This window comes from Monodelphis domestica, chromosome 5, assembly GCF_027887165.1.
Source record: "Monodelphis domestica isolate mMonDom1 chromosome 5, mMonDom1.pri, whole genome shotgun sequence".
Taxonomy (NCBI): Eukaryota; Metazoa; Chordata; class Mammalia; order Didelphimorphia; family Didelphidae; genus Monodelphis; species Monodelphis domestica.
This window is the reverse complement of record NC_077231.1, coordinates 205,559,747-205,583,253: the sequence shown is the minus strand read 5'-3', so window position 1 is coordinate 205,583,253 and position 23,507 is coordinate 205,559,747. Positions and strand designations below refer to the sequence as shown.

The window sequence follows — 23,507 nt, the reverse complement described above, 5'->3', positions numbered from 1 at the left end:
AAGCAGAACAAGAGAACACTGTTCATAGCAAGAGCATTATTGTATGTTGATCAACTGTGAATGATTAGGTATTCTCAGCAATATAATCAACCAAAACAGTTCAAAAGGACTTATAATGAAAAAAGTTATTCACCTTCAGAGAAAGAAAGAATTGGAGTCTGAATGCAGAATGAAGCATACTATTTTTTACTTCCTTTACTTTTTGTTTTCTTTTCTTTGGGGGGAGGAGTGGAGGAGCTATTTTCTTTCACAACCTAAGGCCCAAAGTCAGGAAGATCTGAATACCTGGGCAAATCAAGTAACCTTATGGCTTTTCTAGTTTCCTCAACTATGAAATGTTAATAATATCCATCTCCTATGCTATTGTGAGGATCATATGAGATATTTGTAAATCTCTTGGCATAGTGCCGTTTACATAGTACTAGTTTTTCCTTCCCTCCAAGACTAGAAAGAAATTACAGACTCTCTCTCTCTCTCTCTCTCTCTCTCTCTCTCTCTCTATATATATATATATATATATATATATATATATATAGTATATATAAATTAAAATTAGGAAGATGTTATGTTAGTTTTGGAGAGAGCACCATCTTTCAACTTCCAATGAGTTCATTGACTTTAATAAACAATAAATAAGAAATTTTCCAAATTGATAAACTGAGGTTCCAGGGGATTATGTGAGCCTATTTTTTAATGCAGGCAAAAGTGTCAAGGAAATGAAATTTATAAAGTATTGTTTCTTAGATTTAACAAGTAGACTATTATCCCTCTCTGGCTGTTTATAGAAATGAATTTTTAAAGTATTTTCCTTAGTTATCTTTTCCATTTAAAATTGCAATTAGCTTTTCATCTCACATGCTTTCCAGCATACCTTATATCTCATTTGGAATATTTATCTGGCTAATAGCCAGCAATTTTAGTTATATATGCAGAGGTTGGTTCATGAAATAACATTGCATCCTTTTACTAAATGGCACTTCAGACCTAAAGCTCAAGTCTTCACAAATAGACTAATTTTCACTGCTGTTGCCCTGAATGATGTTATGGGGGTAGATGTGTACCCCTGGGGTTCAGGAAGGATACCTTTTGCAAGAATGCAAGACTCCAAAACTTAGCTTAAAAACAAAAAAAGAGATTTATTAATTTAGAAAGTAATGTTGAGAATGGCCAGGAGGATAGCAAGGTGGAACAGTAAGATGGGGAGCAATTTATACTTTTTACAACAGATGCTGTGCCCTGGTGGGGAAACCTCAGGCATTTGGTGGGGTCTGCCTGGAGGCATAGATATTCATCTCTGTCCATCTTAAGTCTAGAGGACATTCAAAGGTAGATAGTTGTCTCAGGACCCTAGGTGGGGGTCATTGGGTGTTTCTAGGTTTAGAGTCAAGAGGATGGAAGGGAGCTAGGGAATTTCCCTGATAATAATCGGCCTGAGTTTCTGGGGTACAGTGCCCATGTCAAATGATATTTTAATTTTTCTACTTTTTAGAGAACTTCAGTCTCTTATGAGTGAACCCCCAGGAAATGCTGCAGAATGTTTCCTTTTGCCATTGCAATAAATACAGGCCTAATAAATGTCTTCCCCCATCAGGAGTAAGCATATAATGAGTAAATGATAGGAAAAGAATTCAGGGAAACAAATGATCAGTCCAATCTAAGATAACAAACAATTTCTTAATAACTTAGCCTCCAGTTGAACAAGAGGTTGTTTGTTTTGTTTTTTTTTAACTGCGAAAAGAGAATGATTGTTGAAACTAACTTTAACATATGACCATTTAACCTATAGCAGCAGATGGATTTAGTCAAGTTGCATTTTGGGCACACTGAAAAATAAACTGAGATTCAAATATCATCACACACAAAGTTTCAGTGCATTATAATTTCTGTTGTAATTATGTGTTGGAAGAAGGAATAGCTTAGTGATTCAAGTCACATTACTTATCCAATATTATCAATCAGATTTTTATAATTTAAACTTTTCCTGTTTTCCAGGCCTCTTCAAAGCAATAAAGAGAGTTTCATATAATCCAAGGCAAAGATTTCATTTGTTATGGATATTTGTAACTTTTCTATCTTTTACAAATTTAGAAGAGATGTACCATACCTTTTTTTTGGATGCATCCTTCTACTTACTTACTCTTGCCTTATATTAATGTTTAGGGTGATCTTGGCTTGGAGTAAAATATATTCAATGTTAAATGAAGCATGGAACCAGACCAGATGGAAACAGGAGTCAGAAAGTATATTTAAAGAACAAAAGGGATCACCTGTGATATATGTAGTGAAAGCTTGAAGGTGTTTATTTTATTATAATGAATCCTGTCCAGGAAAACTTTATAGGAGTCATTCTGAAAAGATTGCCTATCAAATACCTGCAGTTGCCAAGACAGATTTTCATGAATATTTCTTGAAGTAAGCTGCCCAATTATCTTTTTTGCTTTTTGCTGCCTTCCATAATTATCTTGGCTTCCTTCTCCCCCTCCCAATATAAATTAAGTCCTACTCTGCTGTGTTTTTTGAGGGATGAAATTCTTAGCTACAGTAGGGTTGTGCCACATTTGAACAAATGTCAATGAAGTATCAGATAGAAGTTGGGCAGAGGTGATAATGGAGGGCCCCACAGTGTTCTCTACTATGTAGAAAACATACCTTAGAGAATCAGAAATTCTAGCACTGTGCCTTCTCACTGAAAACCATTATACCTGAATACTAAGACTTTTCTGTGTGCTTCTATTTGCATACATATTTTTGTGCCAAATTTTTCAAAAGGCTTTTCCTTTGAAATACAGAAAGATAAACATGGCTTTGAAATGGATAGGTGATCTCTAGCTGCTTTTCAAATTCTCATACCTGAAAATTTAACCCTTAAATTAAGAAAGGCTTTCCTATTTGGCCAAGTAACTTTTATTTTCAATGCTAAAACAAAAGAGAAGCATGTCAGTTGTTATTGTGGTTTAATTTGGGGCTCAGACCGAAAAAAGGAAATGAAAACTTGAGATCCATGTTTCATTTACTTTCTTCCAATTTTGCTTATATGTTGTAACAACACATTGTGTTATTCTTACTTAATAGATCTAAAAGCCCCTATCCTAAAGAAAAGCATGCTGAATAAATTGGCACAGTAATCTACAAGGTCTGTTCATCCATTACTTTTGATTGAAGAGAATTGAATTTTATTCTCATTAAATGAAGTACTATATGTTTATGATCAGCTCCCCTTTCTCTGCAGGGGAAAGCAGGCTATTTCAGATACTGCAAAATTGAATTGAAGGAAAAGTAGGTATGGCAGAGAGTTTTTTCCCAAAGCATCATTGGCTTTGCAGAGAAATTAATAGTGAAAAGCTGCTAGAAAGTTACAAAGCAGATTTTTTTCCTCTTTCTTATCTCTTAAGTTCTTTTTTTTTACATATGTGAATATTGTGTAGTAGAGGAGAATAACAAATATTTTGGAAGAGAACTTCCTTTTAATTAACAAACATAACACAAAATAAAGAAAGAGCAATCAGCCAAGCAAAATGAAAGATTATGGAAACAGATTTTGAGGAGTGTAATGGTGAAATTTAGGGGAGATGGGAGAGGTTATAATATTGTAATGGTTAAGAATGTGGCTACAGGATTTATGTAATATTAAACAATGGCCGCCAAGGAATTTACTTATGAAATTCCTAAAAATGAAACACTCAAGTCAGAATGAAGTTTATGGAGGTTTAATCACACTGGGAGTAGGGAAAAGGATAGGGAGAGAAGGAGAGAAGAGAAAAGGGAAAAAGGGAAAGGGGCTACTCAACCTCTGACCAAGGCAGAGGGAGTTTTAGGCCCAAAGGCCCAGGTGGAAAGAGTCAGTCCTTAACTCACGTGACCAATCTGAAGGAAAGCTATCTGCGGGCGTCCTCCCTCTCCAAGCTCCTAACACCAACTCTTCCTAACACCCACTGCCGTCTCCCTCTCCCCACAGGAAGTGCGCGAATTCCAGAGGCTGTTCCCTACCTCACTTCCTGTGTCTCACAAAATCCAATGGTAGGCTCTAGCTTGGCTTAGGACAGCCCAGGTGGGCAGTTAGTTATTTCTGATTTGTCATTGACTAGCACATGCCCGTGTAGTGTGGGTGTGCACAATTTTTGGGTGCTAGACCAAGATGGAGACTTTTAAAATTCACAGGAGGCAGGTCCTAGATAGCATTGAGTAGTCAGTAGTTCTAGAATATATGGTTACTGTGGCAGTGAATTACCTATTATCAGTTGTCTGCTAAACTTTGTAAATCCATACATGCTTTTTACCTAAAACCATTCAACTCTCTTCTAGGCTGCTTCTCTCACTCTGAGTTGGTTTGTGGATGCCAGGTGGGATAGGTGGGAAGGAGAATACAAACCAAGAAAGCATAATTAGGAAAGTGAATCTTCTGGGCATAAAATGAAAATAAACAAATGCATTATTCATTTGAAAGTCAAATATAAAGTCCATTTCCCTTAATTTGTTATTCTTCCTTTCCTTTAGTAAATAGTAAAGATGTTCTTGCCCTGACCATTTTGATTTTTGTAAAATCCACATATAACCTAACCTTGAGTAAAATATAGTACTGTAAAAATTAAATTATCTCTAATAATAAAAATAATTATATTTTATGAGGTTTATTAAGGATTATTAGAAATCAAGGATACAAAATAAAAACCATGTGCCCATGGCTGATTAGCCAATTCAGAATCCCCGCACTTAGCTTACCACTAACTTCCTACCTCATTGCAATTGAAGGGGAAGAGAAGCATGGGAGGTGTTACTGTCAGTTAAATACCAATTATGATCTCCCCAACATGGAGAATCAGGTGAAATTATAGGGAATTCTGGGAAATACCAAGGACTTCTGGGGATCAGAAGACTAGGGTTCAAAATCTCCATTTATACAGTACTTAATAGGTGCATAGATTTAGTGCTACAAGAGACCTTAGAAATCAGAGGTATCAATCACATGCCCTTTTTAGGTGACCCAAACTATATTAAAATTTAATTTAGAAACATTTAATGAGTGAAAACATATAATAAAATATAGATAACATTCCGTTTTAGAACTTTGTCAATATGCAGTCTGCTGGTATCCTTATGTATACATTAATATGTCTTGTTTCTATGTTAGTTGATATAGATGAAGAAACAGTGGGAAATTACTTTGTCAAAGGTCACACAGATAATAAACAGCAGAATTTGGATTCAAATCCAGTACTCTTTCCATTATACCACCAGATCTTTAATTACATTTAATGGGTCTTGAATAAAGTTTCTCGTTCATTCTTCCTATCTTCTTGAAGTCCCCCCTTCCACTTCCTGTTTTTGTCCATAAATTTCCCCTTTTGGATATTCAGGCTCTCTGCTGCTTTTTATAATGCCTGCTTTGATAATGACTCCTCAACACTTTTTCTTTCTATCCATTTGCAATATATTTTTCTTTGACCTAGAAACTTTTATTTTGGTTTTAATGTTCCTGGAAGTTTTTCTTTGACGTTTCAGGAGGTGACTGATCTATTCTTTCTATTTTTATTTTACATTCTTGTTTTACTACATGTCTAGGAAATTTTATTTCATGGTTTCTTGAAATATTTTGGTGATGTATTTCAGTTAGCTCAGTGATTCTTTCTGATGTTAGATCATTTAACAGTACCAAGCATGAGAACCATCAAATTTACCTCTACCCCTTCCTTAAACCAGGATCTTCAGTGTCTATGGCTTCTGAAAAGGCAAAAATGACTAATAGGAGTGATAGCAAGTTTTTTTTTTTTTATGAATTTATTTAGTCAATTTAGAACATTATTCCTTGGTTACAAGAATCATCTTATTTACCTCCCTCCCCTCCCCCGACCCTTCCCATAGCCAACACCTAATTTCACTAGGTATTACATGTGTCCTTGATCAGAACCTATTTCCATGTTGTTGGTGTTTGCATTGGGATGTTTATTTAGAGTCTACATCCCCAGCCATATCCCCTTGACCCATGTATTCAAGCAGTTGTTTTTCTTCTGTTTCTACTCCCACAGTTTTTCCTGTGAATATGGATAGTGTTTTTTTATCCTAGATCCCTCCAAGTTGTTCAGGATCACTGCATTGCTACTAATGGATAAGTCCATTATATGCGATTGTATCACATTGTATTGGTCTCTGTCTTCAATGTTCTCCTGGTTCTGCTCCTTTCGCTCTGCATCAATTCCTAGAGGTCATTCCACTTCCCATGGAATTCCTCTACTTTGTTATTTCTTTGAGCATAATAGTATTCCATCACCAACATATACTGCAATTTGTTCAGCCATTTCCCAATTGAAGGGCATTCACTCATTTTCCAATTTTTTGCCACCACAAAGAGCACAGTTGTGAATATTCTTGTACAAGTCTTTTTCCTTATTATATCTTTTGGGTACAAACCCAGCAGTGCTATGGCTGGATTAAAGGGTAGATGGTCTTTTATCGCCCTTTGGGCATAGTTCCAAATTGCCCTCCAGAATGGTTGGATCAATTCACAATTCCACCAGCAATGCATTAATGTCCTGATTTTGACACATCCCCTCTAGCATTCATTACTTTCCATTGCTGTCATGTTAGCCAATCTGCTAGGTGTGAAGTGATACCTCAGAGTTGTTTTGATTTGTTTCTCTCTGATTATAAGAGATTTAGAACACTTTTTTGATGTACTTATTAATAGTCTTGATTTCTTTAACTGAAAATTGCCTATTCATGTCCCTTGTCCATTTATCAATTGGTGAATGGCTTGATTTTTTCTACAGTTGGGTTATCTCTTTACAAATTTGAGTAATTAGACCTTTGTCAGAGGTTTTTGTTATGAAGATTGTTTCCCAATTTGTTGCTTCCCTTCTAATTTTGGTTGCATTGGTTTTGTTTGTACAAAAACTTTTTAATTTGATGTAATCAAAATTATTTTACATTTTGTGATTTTTTTCTAACTCTTGCTTGGTTTTAAAATCTTTCCTTTCCCAAAGATCTGACATGTATATTATTCTGTGTTCACCTAATTTGCTTATAGTTGCCTTCTTTATATTCAAGTCATCCACTCATTCTCAGTTTATCTTGATGTAGGGTGTGAGATATTGATCCAAACCTAATCTCTCCCATTCCATCTTCCAATTTTCCCAGCAGTTTTTTTCAAAGAGTGGATTTTGGTCCCAAAATCTGAGATCTTTGGGCTTATCATAGGCTGTCTTGCTGAGATCACTTTCCCCAAGTCTATTCTACTGATCCTCCTTTCTGTCTCTTAGCCATTACCAAATTTTTTTGATGACTACTGCTTTATAGTATAGTTTGAAATCTGGGACTGTAAGTCCTCCTTCCTTTGCATTTTTTTTATGATTTCCCTGGATATCCTTGATCTTTTGTTCTTCCAAATGTACTTTGTTATGATTTTTTTCTAATTCAATGTAAAAGTTTTTTGGTAGTTCAATATATGGCACTGAATAGTAAATTAATTTGCATAGGATTGTCATTTTTATTATGTTAGCTCGTCCTACCCATGAGCATTCGATGTTTTACCAATTGTTTAGATCTAGTTTTAATTGTGTGGATAGTGTTTTGTAGTTGTGTTCATATATATAGTTCCTGTGTTTGTCTCAGCAGATAGATTCCTAAGTATTTTATATTGTCTAGGGTGACTTTAAATGGAATTTCTCTTTCTTATTCTTGCTGCTGAGATGTGTTGGAGATATATAGAAATGCTGACTTACGTGGGTTTATTTTGTATCCTGCAACTTTGCTAAAGTTGTTGATTAGTTCGACTAGCTTTTTGGTTTATTCTCTAGGATTCTTTAAGTAGACCATCATATCATTTGTGAGTGATAGGAAGTTTATTGATCTTAGAGAGTCATTACTATTCCTAGGACTTTGGGACTTACCTAACCTTTGGTGGTAGTTTGTCTAAGGTGTTGGAAAGTTGGAATAGCATTTGCCTCTTTTCTGTACTATAGCAGTTCTTTAGGATTATTTTTAGTTTTTAAACATTATTTGGTCATTTTCATACATTATTCATTCAAAACAATCATTTTCTTTTTCTCTCCCCCCCTCCCACCATCCCTCCCCTAGCTGACACAGGATTCCACTGGGTATCACATGTGTCCTTGTTCTGAACTCATTTCCTTGTTGTTGGTATTTGCATTAGGGTGCTCATTTAGCATTTTAGGATTTTTAAAAGATTTCTGATAGTGACATAACAAACATCCAATTTTCTTTAGGATTTTTCAGTACTTTGATTCTAGCTCATTCAGGTCAACTGACTTCAACTTGTCCAAGACAGCTCCGTGCTTTGCTATTATTATTTACCTATTTCTTTTGAGTTCCATTTACATATTAACCATCTTTCTCTCTTCCTCTCCAACTGAAATGGTAGAGAAATCATAAGAAGCAAATGAGTTGAATACTTTGCCTTCTTAACTGTAATTATCATCTCACTAATCGCAAGCAAAAGATTTACATACTTTCTATGATTTTTTTTTTGTCTTTTCAAGCAATCCGAAAAGGTCCTTAATTTTTCAGAGCCTGTTTTTTAGATTTATGATCAGTATTTCTTGCATTTTTTCCCTGCTTAATGATAACTTTCTCTTCTTTTTTTTTGACTTGTTACTCTTTCTCCACCAAATTATAAGAAGGAAAGATAAAGCTTCATTAAGCAGGGGAAGGAAGTTATTGAAAAATCTTAACTAAAATAATCAGACAGCAGGCATTTATCACTTCTGTCTGTCAGTTTTCAATTCACTAAAAATCTTAGTGATCTTTTTCTCCAAGAAACTGCTTTCAAGCCACATTTTTTCTAAGCCATATTATTTTCCTCCTGTATTTCACTCAGAATTTTTTTTTAAGTCAAAATACAAGATCTTATATTTGTTGGATTATATTTCATTTTGTTAGCTTTTGCTTCATTATGCCCTACTTACATCACCTAATATATTAGATATTCCACTGAGCCTTCTGTACCCTCAGATTTAACAACTATGTTATTTCTTTCCTTCATTCAGGTCATTAGCATGGATAAGGAAAAGATATTTCTTCAATTCTGCCTAGTCAACCTAAGGAAATTCACATCTCCAGAATCATAAAAGTAATTTGTCTTTTCTCCAACTTGGAGGAGATTGTTTTACATGTCAATCACAACTATAGGCTGATATTGCATATGTATGATTCTATGAATGCTGGTCTCTAAATTCAGGAATAATTCCATGAAGGCTTTTCCCATATCTTCTGTGTTAGAAGAACAGCAAGTCAACTGACATTTGCCACTCAAAAATTATCCCATTCAACTACTCCCTTCCTACTATCTATTATAACTACTCAAGCTAACCTCTTTTCCTCCATGCCTGAAAAATTAATGTGGCCTCTCATCCAAATGTCCTATCATTCTTTTCAATCCTTCTCTTCATGGACCCCTGAACACTTCTCCAGGAAGACCTTCCTAAAAGTTAACCAACTTTAATATATGTGAATGTGATTTCTTGTTCACTAGAATCCTATAGGAAGAAACTATTATAAGGATTAATTTCTCCACTCCTTCTTAAGGTGGTACATAAACCAAAGACTACCTTCTTCTTTCCCAAACCTTTTCTTCTGAGAGAAATCGCCTTAGGTAATAGTTTAGATTTTTAAGGCAACCTCCAATTAAATTTTTTTTAATCTATTTGTTTTAATTAGTCAAAAAGGCTATTTTTTCTCAGTCATATATCACAGTTTTGAGATTGAACTACATGACATCTGTAAATATATGCAAGATTCTTTTTAAGTGTCTGCTCCTTTTCATTATAGTTTTATCTGCCCAGTGAAGATGGCAAAACATATGATTAAATTTTTACACTAAAGATAGTTAACCTTTTGTAATCTCTTTCAGGTAGCTTTGGGAAAGAAAACCAAGCCACCCTAGTGTTGTTAGTTTAGTTCTTATTTTATTTATTTATTTATTTATTTTTGGGTATTATAAAATGATGTTGTTACCTTCATCTTCATTTGATTATCATTTATTAGTTTGTCAATAGGTACCCATCACATGTGTCTTTTGAAATAGGAGCTTTCTCTCCTGAAGATTTCAGATGAAAGTAGCTAAATGATTGTGTTAAATAATAATTAGTATAGTAATCTTTACACTGATTTTACTTCTTTGGTATAGAAAATAGTGTCCTAGGTTCATATCATTCCAGAGGCTCATGCCATGTTAAGAGGTTTGTAGCATATGTTCTTTGTTAAATGGGAAGTTTCTTGGGAGCCACTAGTTTAAATGAAAACTAAGGACTCTTTCAACTCTAAATTTAAGTGTGATCCATATATGTTATTTTGTATTCAATTAATATCCAGAATAATGTTTTTCAAAATAAATTATCTAATGAACTTATTTTTTATTTGTTTTTCCATTAAATTTATATAAGATGTCATACTTTTCTAGACACTTAGAAAGCTAGCTTTGTCTAACTCACTGTATATCTCTCTCATACATTTTGATAGTCGATAACTGTATAATTACCTAAATACTAGCCAATTCCGAAGTTAGATCCTTCTCTCCCTGGCTTTCTAAGAAGTTTGTTTTCTCTATGATTGTCACTGATTCTACCACATAGTCCATACTGTATTTTTCCTGAACCTCCTGACAGTGGAAGGCCTATTCTGGCTTTAGTCTGAACTACATGCTAGATCTTATTCTCTTACCTTATTTGTTGCCCTCTCTACAAAATCTCCAAACTTCCTGTCCCTTCTTGCATACTATCTAATATCACCCATGTAGACACATAGGTTTTTCTTTCATCTATTGTAGAACTGGATCTTTGTATTGTCTGGTCAAATTGCACTCATTTTAAAATGCAATTGTAGTGGGGGAGTGGGACAATTTGATATTTTCCTTAGCTTAATTTCATTTAGTCCAAAAGGCAAATACTGTGAGCCTTTGTTATGTGTGCCTATATTTGTAAAAAGAAAACAAAAAACAAAAAAACACATACACAAATTTTTTGTCAATACCTCAGAGTTTACTCATTTGTAAAACAATGGGGTGGATTTAGTTGTTGTCTAAGAGTGAGCCCTTCTTGCTTTTATTCTAACTTTTTATTACTTGACCAAGTAAGTTCATCTAAGAGAAAAATAACTAGAATCCAGGCCTCCTGATTTGTCAAGTATAGGTTTATTTTTACCACACCACACTTTTACCTGAAAATCAGAGAGAGAAAATTTTAAACCGGAAGCTATTGTTTTGCTAGCGTATTAAGAAATGTTATAATAATGTAATGTCTAATTGATAGTAATTTTGAATGTTTCTTAGTGTTTAGTGCTCGTTTATGAACCAGTCATTGATATTCACTCTAGATTAGAGTTTAAAAAATGTGTTACAATTGTTCTACAAAAGGCATGAGTGTAAGTGTTGTGTTTATTTTTAAGATAGTAAAATCATTTAAGGAGATATGGTTATGAAGGTATAATGTCAACATAGAAGGTAGTCTCCTTGCAAAAACTTGGCTTTTTGACACTTGTATCCTCCAGTTGAGTTAAAACCCTTCCACACATGGAATTATTCCATTTATCCTTCAAATTGCAGTCTTTAAAAAAATGCCGAAGTAGTACACTTCAAATATTGTCTCTGTGTCACAAATGTACCTTCATGCTTGAAAATGATAAAAAATTACAATCGATCCCTACAACTGTTCTGTTCATCTTTATTGATCAGGTGCAAGAAAGATAAATTGTAGCCCAATAAGATTATAGTAAATGTTAGTGTCGTAGGGGACTAGAGGTTGATAGAGAACCATTCATCATCTCAAATGGTAAACTGTCTGTGTCTCAAACCTTACTCAGTCTGCTGTCTAATCACATACCTATTGATTTTATCCACAACCAAGAAATCTGGATGTGACTGTCAGTGGCCAGCCCAGATTGCTAAATGCAAAAGGGTCACTGATGTGAAGAGGATTTCATTTTCATTTTCTTACTGACCAACAATGATTTATTAAAAAATAAACTACCTCAAGTCATGCATGTGAAACCTCAATTACTAAACCAATAAATAATTGGGTCTACTTGAAAGATGTAGACCTTTTTGATTGAGTCACACATACCCTTTTCTTTTGTATAGTTGTAGGATTTCCAGGATATTTCCTGATATCTTAGGACTAGATGAAACTTCTAGGTATTATCTGTCCTATAATTCTGTGGTAAGGCTGGTTCTTAAACGAAGAATTTCCAGACACAGGACCTTAGTTTTCCTATTCTTCAGGAAAAGAAAGGCTTTTAACATTGCTAGGTCCAGACCACAAAGAGATCAGAGAAAGAGGAAACAGTCCTATATATACAAAAACATTTACTACAACTATTTTCATAGTGTCAAAGAGCTAGAAACTAAGAGAGTATCCATCAGTTGGAGAATGGCCGAACAAGTTGTAGTATTTGAATGTAATGCATATTATTGTATTGTGAGAAATGAAAAAAAAAACATTTTAGAAAAATGTCGGAAGACTCCTCTGAACTGAATGCAGATTGAAATGAACAGAACAATGAGAACAATTTATACTATAACATCAGTTTTAAAAATGGACAATTCTGAAAGAACTTAGGCAAATACCCATAATTCCAGAGAACTCATGATGATGAATGTTATCAGCCTCCTGACAGAGAGGTTGTAGACTAATATACAGAATGAGACATACATTTTTGAACATTGCCAGTGTGAGGACTTATTTCAACTGCTTATTTGTTACAAGGGTTTTGTAAATTTTTTTTTCCTTCCTGAAGAGGTAACATGAGAGAGAAAAGATGTTTGCTGATTGAATAAACAAATAAATTTTTTTAAAAGGGAAGTTTAAATCTTAATCTCTATTTAAATATAAATATTTATTTACAAATTTATCCTAAGAAAGGTGGAATGTTATTTTTATGAAACAAAACTTGGTTACATATTGACTCACTTTAGTTTGACAAGTTTGTTAGAAAAGTTGCTTCTTGTCTCAGTTGCAAAACAGTAATCTGTCTTATCAAGATCTCTGCTACACTTGAAAACCAGAATCTACAAACCCCCAAAAGAACCACTATCTGCCTATATCTTGTTTAATGTATGAATGAATTACTTGAAAAAGTTGAATATTTTGGATAAATTTTAACCTTTCTTAGACATCCCTTATCTCCAGGTCTCAAAAAGGAAAGAGATTTTCTATATATGCCTAAGGTTCATATGTTTACAGGACTGTAACTTTCAGATATAATTAATGTATGAATTTTAATGAGAGGTTAAAAGCACTCCAAAACCATAATTTAAAAAATATTTGTATCACTTAAATGGGTATATTTTACATGTATATATGTGTGTAGACACACTTGATTATCAAGATCTTCTGTTATCAAAAAACAATTCTTTTTAACAGGTTCTTTTATATAGTAGAAATGTGACTGTTAACATTTTCTTTTTAGAGTGCAGAGTTTTATAAAGTTACCACAGAACAATACCAGAGAGCTGCTGATGAAGTGGAATCTAAATTCAGGTAAGGTTTTTTAAATAATTATTTACACTTTCAAAAAGAATACAACTACGATTCTTCTATTCTTTTACAAAAAGGGGAAAGTTATTTGGTGATGTAGCTAGCTCTCAAGAATGCTAGGAAGAATACTAGTGATAAAAGTATATTATCTGCTTCTCCTGGAATTCACCTGAAAGTATTTGATGAAAGCTTGCTGTCTATACAACATAATTTGTTTTGTGAGCTATAGAGAAATCGAAAAGAATGGTAATAAAAGTTTTATTTGGATTATTATGTTAGTCATTTTGAAAACAGAAAATTTTCACTTTTATATATTAAAATGTGATATTTGTCCCAGTTTTGTTGCTAATCTTCATATTTATTTATTTGTTTGTTTTTTTCTTGGTTTTTTTTAGGCCCTTAGCTTCCATCTTGGAGTTGACTCCAAGGCAGAAGAGTGGTAAGGGCTAGGCAGTGGGGGTCAAGTGACTTGCCCAGGGTCACACAGCTGGGAAGTGTGTGAGGCCAGATTTGAACCTAGGACCTCTCGTCTCTAGGCCTGGCTCTCAATCCACTAAACTACCCAGCTACCCCCTCTTCTTCATATTTAAATTATTTTCAGTACTTCACATGTTCTTTGGAATTATTTAAATCAGTGGCTTAACTTTGCCCTTTGTTATGAAGGTAATATTCAATTGCCAACTTTATTAAGTCTTATTAACACTTAAATGAATATTCTGTAATCGATGAACTAAAGTGGTTTTGACCCAGAACCATCCCTTTTCTACCAGAGCTCATGTTAAGCAAAAAGACATAAGGGAAGCAATACTAGGTGGAAGGGCTTTTTTCCATATCAAATGTATAATGAAACTTTCCACATAGGCTTGTGACATTTGGATCAAGGTGCCCTGGGGATTACTTTTGTTTTAAATAATCATTAAACCATGAACTATAAGTAGAACTATGACTATTGATTTCTGATTACTTTTTTTTAATAATTAACTGATCACTGTCCTTATGGAATCAATCACATTAAACTAGATAATGCTGATTAGAACAAATCAGGTTTGTTAAAATTATTGATTTAAATGGATAGGGATCTACTCAAAGACCAACCTGAAAACATTACTACCAATACATCCTTTCATCATTCCATCAAATATTTGTTAAATGCCTACTATATGCCAAACATTGTAAAGATAGCTAACTCTTGAATTATGGTCCAGCATTTCCTGTTAGGCAGTAGATCTAAATGACTTTGAAAAGCATCTCATCTGGTCATCTGGATATGTATCATGTTACCAGTGGATAGAAAAATGGCTCGGGAGTCAAAGAACTTAAGTTCAAATTCTGACTTTAAGTATACCATTATTATCTTCAACAAATCATTTTACCCCCTTGTACTTTAGTTTTCTTGATTATAACACAAGGGGGTTGTATTAAGTGGCTTCTGGAGTTTCTGCTTTAGGCTTATGATCTATTATCTTTATCAGAGAAAAATTTTATTAGAGTCCTGGTAGAGGTGGAAAGCTTTCAAAAGTACCATTTCAGGATTGTAGAAAAACATGAATTTTTTTCATAAGAATTGGCCCTAGGAGGTGGGGAGTGCATAAAGGGAACAAAGTAAATGTGAGTGAAGTTTATTTAGGCTGCAAGTGATTAAATACCAGCCTTATCAACATCTTACCAAAATAGCTAATAGATATTATTTTGAGAATTCTTATATATTACCTCAGATCTCAACCCTCTAGGTTTCTACTGTTAGTTCCGTAAACCATAGAACAAGAAATAAAACATAAATTTAACTTGAAGCCAAAAGATCATTCTTGTAAAATGAAATGTGTCATAATTGTTCAAAACAAAACCTAAAATATTTTATTTGAAAGGTGAATTGTTATATCTACAATTTATTGGCAACTACTTGTGTAGGGTCAAAATTGGATGTCTCCCTATAGTTTTAATAGGCAATATTTAGGATTGTCACCAAAATATGTACGGAAATTAGTTTTAATCTAGAACTCACACCCATCTTATTCATTTGAAGTTTTAAGAGAATTGGATTCTGTTAGTTCAAGTGTTTTAGGAATATCAGGGGGAAGGAGAACTATTGAAGTGTGTGACTATAATACTGATAAATTAATTTTTCTTGTCTGCTTCAGTTTCCCAACTGAAAGAATGAATGGCTGGCCTAGATGATTTTTAAGTTACCTTTCAGTTCTATACATCATTAAAATTGTATGTGAACAAAAATTATATGATGGAGTATGACATTTTAATAAGAATTTTAGGATTTTATCCTTGAATAAAGTTGCTGAAATCTACCTTACATATTTGGACTCCTGAAAGAAGTTTTTCCTATGAAGTACCAGTAGATTAGTTACTTTGTGATGTGTCAAGGTGATTCTCAAATAACAGGCCCTTTATGCAAAACACTTGAAAGATAAAATGGATTTTGCATGTATTACTGTATATTTTAAGGTTCTCTATACAAAATTATTTCATTTTAGAATGTCCTTGGTTATGAGTTCCTCATTGTGACATTTTATTTAGGTCTCCTCTTGGCATTTTAATAGCTATATCACAAATGAATTAGTGAGGCCTAAAGATGATGCTCCAGTGGTATCAGCAGGTGTTTCTCATGTTCCCTGTAATTACACATGTGGATTGTGGACAGTTTTAAACAACAGTGTTTAAAGATCCTGCTTAATTGGCTGTAAAAGAATTAAATAAGGTTTTGACTGCTAGATTTATAATTCTCTTAGTTGCAAAAGCCACTGTGCCTGAATGTCAATGTGACTTCAATTTAGAATATTAGATTAATAAAACTAATTTTACTGTGGTTCCAAAGTAGCTCTGTTAAGAAGAATTAAAATTCCTCTAGAATTTTAGTCAGTTAATTCTTATTACTTAATGTTTCTTCTTAAACTTTGAATTAAAATCTTTTTTCTTCCATTTCTTGAAAGTTCAGCTTTGGCAATTTTTCAGTGATTTCAGCAACCTTATGAAATGATTTTCTTATCACTAGGATTAAAATTATGGACTGATGTTCATGTGTTTGTATCTGCAAACTGACAGGTGTTGTGTACATTGTGGCACTTATTGATTCCTGTGTATAACCTACTTTAGTTCTTGTAAATGAATCTGATATACAAAATGTGCATGATAAATGTTTTATTTCTGATTCTCATTGATCAAATTCTAAATGATCAAATGATTTATCTCAGTGAGACACTAATTCACATTGATCATGTTCTAAATGGGTTGGTTTCTGCTGTACTCAAATTGTATTAAAACAACATTACTTGAACATGCTGCCTTTTCTAATGCAGGAGTTATGTTACCAGCAGTTACATTATGACCAGAATTATTCTATTATAAAGATGTCTCCTTTATAATGAAAAGTTTACACAAGAAGAATAGAATGTGATATTGTTGGAAGAACAGAGCTTCAGGCAAGAATTTGGGCTTTAAGTAATTAACTTCTGCATTTGTATTGGGCCTTCCCCTCCTAACTCCCCTCTTCCTTTTTTTTTTTAATTTGGAAGGATGGGAGTAGAAAATATAATAGCTGCAGTCATGACATTTTATTCCCTCTGGTCATTGGAGTCAACTAACATCTTGATTATGCAGTTAGAGAGAGACACAGTAACTGAAGAGGCAAAATCTTAGTAAATATTTTAACCTCTACCTTTTGTGCTTAAGTTGGATGTCTCCAAAGTCTCCTGACTTCAACCCTCTGCTTCCATCTTGTTCAAGTTTTATCTTTTTCTTGGTGTGGTGGACCTGGAGGGTGCTTTTGGTAAAATTTCAACCTGAAATAGCATACAACTTTTGAATATAAAGAAAGTGGACAAATATCTGGCACATAGTAGGTACTTGATAAATTCTTAATCTTTAGTTGATGTGGTTGAAATGTGACTGGTTACCTTTGAAAATGCCCCTTTCTCTGGCTGCTAATTTAAAATGACTTTGATCTGCTTATTTAATTGGTAAAATGTAAAATCTAAATGCCTTCTCCAAAAATTCATTCTTTGAAGGTAGAAAAGTGTAAAATATTGTTTCATTCATTCTAGAGTAGATCCTCTTTATCAAAAGCCCTTTAAGAGTTGGCTCATTGGGGGCAGCTGGGTGGCTCAGTGGATTGAGAGCCTAGAGATGGGAGGTCCTAGGTTCAAATCTGGCCTCAGACACTTCCCAGCTGTGTGACCCTGGGCAAGTCACTTAACCCCCATTGCCTAGCCCTTACTGCTCTTCTGCCTTGGAGCCAATACACAGTATTGTAAGGGGTTGGGGGGAGGGGGAGGGGGAGAAGAGTTGGTTCATTATTTTGTACTGGTTAGCCTTTTAGTTGCAGTTGCAGTTCTTTAAAGTTGCAAATTTGATACAAACTGGTAGAACAGATTACCATATCCATGAACAACCCATATTCTCTGAAACACACTTTAGAGCACAGAATGAAATAGACAGTATCAGTAATTTAGTGATTAATTGTAGGAATTTACATATAGCCAGTGTTGTTTGATCTTGGGATAGGTGTATGCCCTGGGCTCTGGAATTGTCATTCTTCCACTTTCCACAAATGATCAAATTTATTTCATGAAGATAGGGGTTGTTTGCAACAGTCAGTTGGAAATCAAGCTGATGGAAAATGTGATCAGAAACATTTGAGTCTGTAAAGAAACTTTGTGTTTTCTGAAAGATTAGAATTATTTCATCAACATTGTCTGGTGCATTATTCAGTCTTTTTCATTCTTCTGATCTTTTCATATTTCGACAACACACTTTTAAAAAAGGTAGTAGAGGAAATGCCAATAAAGTTGATGAAGTGTACTTAAATTAATTTTTCTCCTAAAAATTCATAATTTACTTTTTTTCCTCTTGGTCCCCATTACATATGAGTCTACCAGGAAAGTTTAAAGGGTAGTCTGGACTAGGTAGATATTAAAATATTATCCTAGGAGTACAATAGTAAAAATTTGATTCTTGAAAAAAGTGTTTTGCCTTTGACAAAAGTACATCAAACCCAAGGCAAGCTACCTTACAAATATTTACTATTGGTCACAAAACACAAAAAATGTGATGGTATTTCAAACCAGTCACCAGTTTTAATAGAGCAATTTGATTTGTATCAACAATGGATCATGAACATTTCTTTCCAAAACAAAGAGATAGGAGGATTGGTGGATAGAATGAGAGACTTTTAGTCAATCCAATATGGGTTCATTTAATAGCTTTGCAACTGGAGGGGAATCATTTAACTTCTCCGAGTCTATTTTTTTCATCTTTAAAATGCAATATCTGTAATACCTACTTATGGGGTTATTTTGAGACTCAAATGAAAAATGTGAAAAATAAACCTTAATGTGCTCTAAAAGTGTCAGCTATTATTTTAAAAAAGAATGGCTAATTTTATTAGTCAGAGGCAAAAAACTAAGAAATTGCTCAATGACTTAAGAAGTTCATGCTAAAAAATTACTTTTGTTGTCGTTACTGTTATTTTTTGGTTGAAATAGCCACATTTCTTCACATATATATGAGTGATGAAGCTTTCCCCAGCCTTCCAGTTCAGAGCTGATCACATGTTCTCTGCAAACTTTACCTATCTACCACATACCCAATATTTCTACTAATAAATAAAAGTCAGAATTAGTGTTTTTTTTTTTTTGTATGTTGCTTCTTTTGTGGTAGTTTGTGTACCCAAGTTTGCAAAATCATGATTTGCTTCATGTGAGAAAACTGATCACTTTGCTTTTTCCTTAGGGAACACAAATATTGAACTTTCTTCTTTTGATCAATTTCATCCATTAAGAATAAAGTATAACTCACACTTATGAAATATTAATTATACAGTTTAGACAAAGGTTTTGAGTGAATTAATGAAAAAGAAAGCATTTGTCAAGCACTTTCTTTTTCTTAAGCACAAGGATTACAGATTAAAAAAAAAAAGGAAGGCACTATCTGTCCTCAATGATCTCTTACTCCAGTGATGGCAAACCTTTTAAAACCTTTTAAAAGACCACGTGCCATGCCCCAGAGACTGAGTGCACCACCCCAGACAGGGTGGGAGTAAGGGTAGAGGGGCAGGAGGCACATTGGAGAGGGGGAAGGGAGCAGCTGTGTTGGAATCCCTCTGCCTTTCTAGTAACTAATTCTGTTGTAGATGGTGCATGTGCCCATAGAGAGGTCTCTAGGTTTGCCATTATAGTCCTATTCTAAGGGAAATAGTACATAATAGAAAGTTCAGCTGCAAGGCAAGTGGAAGAGCCAGAAATGCTAAAGCTATCATAGAAAGGCAGATGGTAAGGCCAGGGATCCTTATGTACAGGATTATAGAGCACTGAACCTAGAGTCGGGAAGGCCCAAGTTCAAATTCTGATTTCGATACTTGCATTATCTGCCTCAGTTCCCTCATTTATAAAATGAGGGTGATAATAATAGCACCTAACGCCCAAGGTTATTGTGAGTTTTTAAATGAGATGATATTTGTGAAGCATTTTATAAACTTTAAAGAGCAATATAATCACTAGTGATCAGTAGAGGTGTTGTTGATGGTAGTAGGTCCTATGGCAATGTCATGGATCGTCAAGTTGGAAAATTAGGGCAGATCGTAAGGCTTAGAGATTCTTAGTAGATCATAGGGCAAATAGGAAGTAATGGTCCCTCATCTCACCAGAAGGACAAATTGATCTCTACTACCTCATGCAACTCATGAGGAGTCCAACAGCCCAGAACAGTACTGGGTTTAGAGATGGGGTTGAGAAAGAAGGAATTGGGAAGGGAGAACTGAATGATTGGTGGTCTTCCTATTGTCTTAGATGGATTATAGGTCAGACTGGGTCTGAGACCTCTTAAATACCTACAAACCTGTATTTGTGTAGTATCATAATGAAGTTGATATTTTTGCCTTTTTAAAAAATATGTTGGATTTTGTTTTTAATAAATATTTCCACATTTTTCTCACTTGGGCTGATGAATTTTTCTCTTACTCATTCTGACTAGTAGGACATTCACTTTAGGATCCAGTTAGATGTAATTTCTTTGATTTTCCTTTGATCTTTTCAAAGGTAGAAAATATTACTTACCTTTTGAATGCCACTCAATTACAGGTAGACACCATTGAAGCTGGTTGGAGGGCCATTTAGACTTAATTATTGTCAGACTGCCCTGTCATAGCTTTGAAATGTCCAGGAGGACTTCTGTGATGTAGCTTTTTATTTCTCTTCTTATGTCATATTTAGAAAACCAACTATCTTAAAGACTTCTACCACCTTTGAAATTATATTAGAGAAGTGATTCCACATAAGAATGATAGCAATCACTATGTTTTCCTCAGAAGCCTATATATCCTTCCATATTTAAAAGTCTTTTTATATTTAAGATGATATTCCATTAGTGTTTAAAGTATCTCAATACTATGCTTGCTATTGATAAACTCAATATAAACTACTTGTCTTGCCTTAATTTGACTTCGATATTATTTCATTTTATATTTTTGATAAATGAACACAGGAATCATGGTAGAACTTTAGGATCTCAGAAATTACATCATTTTAACTATAAGTAATCTAACCCTTCTAAACTATCATAGCACTTTATTTCTCCATCATTACTTTTTTTTTAAAACCCTTACCTTCCATCTTGGAATCAATGAATCAATACTGTGTATTGGTTCCAAGGCAGAAGAGTGGTAAGGGCTAGGCAATGGGGGTCAAATGACTTGCCCAGGGTCACATGGCTAGGAAGTGGCTGAGATCAGATTTGAACCTAGGACCTCCGGTCTCTAGGCCTGACTCTCAATCCACTGAGCCATCCAGCTGCCCCCTCCATCATTACATTTTACTACACTTTTATAATCTATCATCCATTACAGTTATTTGTGGGCTTGTCTTATTTCTCCTGCTAAATCATAAATTTCATGAGAGATAAAGACATCTTTTTTTTTTAATTCTCTGTACATGTTAGTAAATTTGTAGATTTCAAGGAACAAAGCCTCTTCCACATTAAGCTACCCATAGAATTTATCAGATAATATATGATAACATGGACATATTGAAAAAAGAAAAAAAGATGCAAAATGTATAAATGACCATTTCACTGCCCTCCTAATTTGCCATTATGGCTTGATTTGGAAAAATAAATTTACACTTGTATACATGAGTTCCTATTTTAGTTCAGGCCACTAATTGATTCTGGATATTTCAAGAAAGAGTGTACTGCAGAATTTTATATTGAAGTAAACAAACAAGAGGCAGCTAGATGGCTTAGTGAATGGAGACCTGGACCAGGAGTCCAGGAAGATTTGAATTTGAATATGGCCTCAGTTACTCACTAGATGTGGACCGTTGATAAGTCACTTAAACTTCTGTTTGCCTTAACCACTGAAGTAGGAAACCACTCTAGTATCTTTGCCAGAAAAATCCCCACCAGATCATGAAGATCAACAAAGATCACAGTTGTACACAAGCTATAAAAAGACCTGACTGACAGAGGCAGAACTAACATGAGTCAGGTACTGACATGAAGATGGGAATGGAGATGTGCTTCTCTCCTCTATCACTTTCCATGGCCAGTAGCAGGTTGGCAGCCTAACCTCCTCCCCAGCCTCATGTCCCATTTATATATCCTGGCTTCCCATTTCCTCAGCTTTCTCAATTCCCAATGCATTTGTCTCCACTCTGCCTTAGCCATAAACAAGAGTGGCCATACCATAAAAATCAACCTACCCCCTTTCCTACCTAATTGGAAAGGGGGAGGTACCTTAATTTATCCAAAATTCCTATTTGGGTAGGCACCCTGTACCCAACTTTTGAATACTCCAGTCATTAGCAGATCAGATAAGACTAAACCTAGGAGTTTATATACTTCTTTTGCTATGCTCAGAGTTATCTATCACTATAATTGCTTAGCCTTCCCTCTTCTGGACAGAAAAAGTTTGTTCTAAATGACCTATAAAGAATATAGCAGCCGCTTTCCCATTATAAACTGACAATAAATATTTGTTAAATGAAAGAATATGAATCACTCATTTAATAATATTGCTACTCGGTGTTATATTTTTAGACATAAATCCCCTACTTCTTTCATGTTTTTCAGAATATTTCTGAGTATTATTGACAGCATGGCTTAGTGAAAAAAGTATAATAATTTGCATAGATGTTCAGTAAATTTCAATTTCTGTAGCTCTAAGAATAAGGTAATTGGATTCTCTATGATTCATATAATCCCATATAATAAAATTCCATTTTCAGTTCATCTTAAATCAATTAAATGACACCCTAATACATAATGTGTAACAATCACTTTAGGTAGTGATTGTGGCATCATTTACTCAATCTAGCATTGAAGGTGCATCCTCATGCCCAATGTTTGGGAATCATTGGCATATTTCCAAGTAGATTATTAATTGTAATTTGTTCCATGTAAAATTATTATCCCTGATTATTTGTAATCACCATAAACTCATTTAAGTTTACTTTTTCTAATACTACCTATAAACAATTCCATTGAAATATATTCCTTTCTTTATTCATTGTCAAGACTACTCATTTACTATATGAATTATTTCCACACATGGACATGGAGTGTAAGAAGGATGACATTTTACTTTTTAAAAATTTGCATGTTGTATATATATACTTAATTATTTGAGAGCTTCTGACAGATTGCTGGTGGCTTTGAAAATAATTGTTTTATAGGACTTGCTTAGGATGCTTATGAAAGGACTTTAAAGAAGGAATAGTAGTGCTTTTTAATGCAGTAGACCTTATTCAGTGAGCTGTTCATACTATTTATTGAGTCTTTGGCAGTGTGCTTGAACATGTGTAATGCTTACATCTTGGCCCTTCCCTGCATGTCGAAATGAAAACACACATGCTCATATGTTAAAATGTCTACAGCATCCTGCACTTGCTCACATTGCTGCCTTAAGTTACTTCATATTCTTCCTTGTGAAATGAGGTGTGACTCATTCGGTGGTCATCAATGAAGCTGGCATGTTTCTTTTTCCTGTGTGTTTTGGTAAACAACCAAGTCCCTTGAATATTGATA

At 34.2% G+C, this 23,507-nt stretch overlaps 1 protein-coding gene across 2 annotated transcripts in view; it reads left to right on the top strand.

Moving 5' to 3' along the window:
* Nucleotides 1-23,507, top strand: part of CHCHD3 (coiled-coil-helix-coiled-coil-helix domain containing 3) — a 356,184-nt gene that overhangs the window by 273,605 nt on the left and 59,072 nt on the right. For both annotated transcript variants that reach the window (XM_001367264.5, XM_016426166.2), the window contains exon 6: nt 13,414-13,484. In XM_001367264.5, coding sequence (XP_001367301.4) covers nt 13,414-13,484 — 71 coding nt within the window. The remainder of the gene's footprint in view (nt 1-13,413; nt 13,485-23,507) is intronic.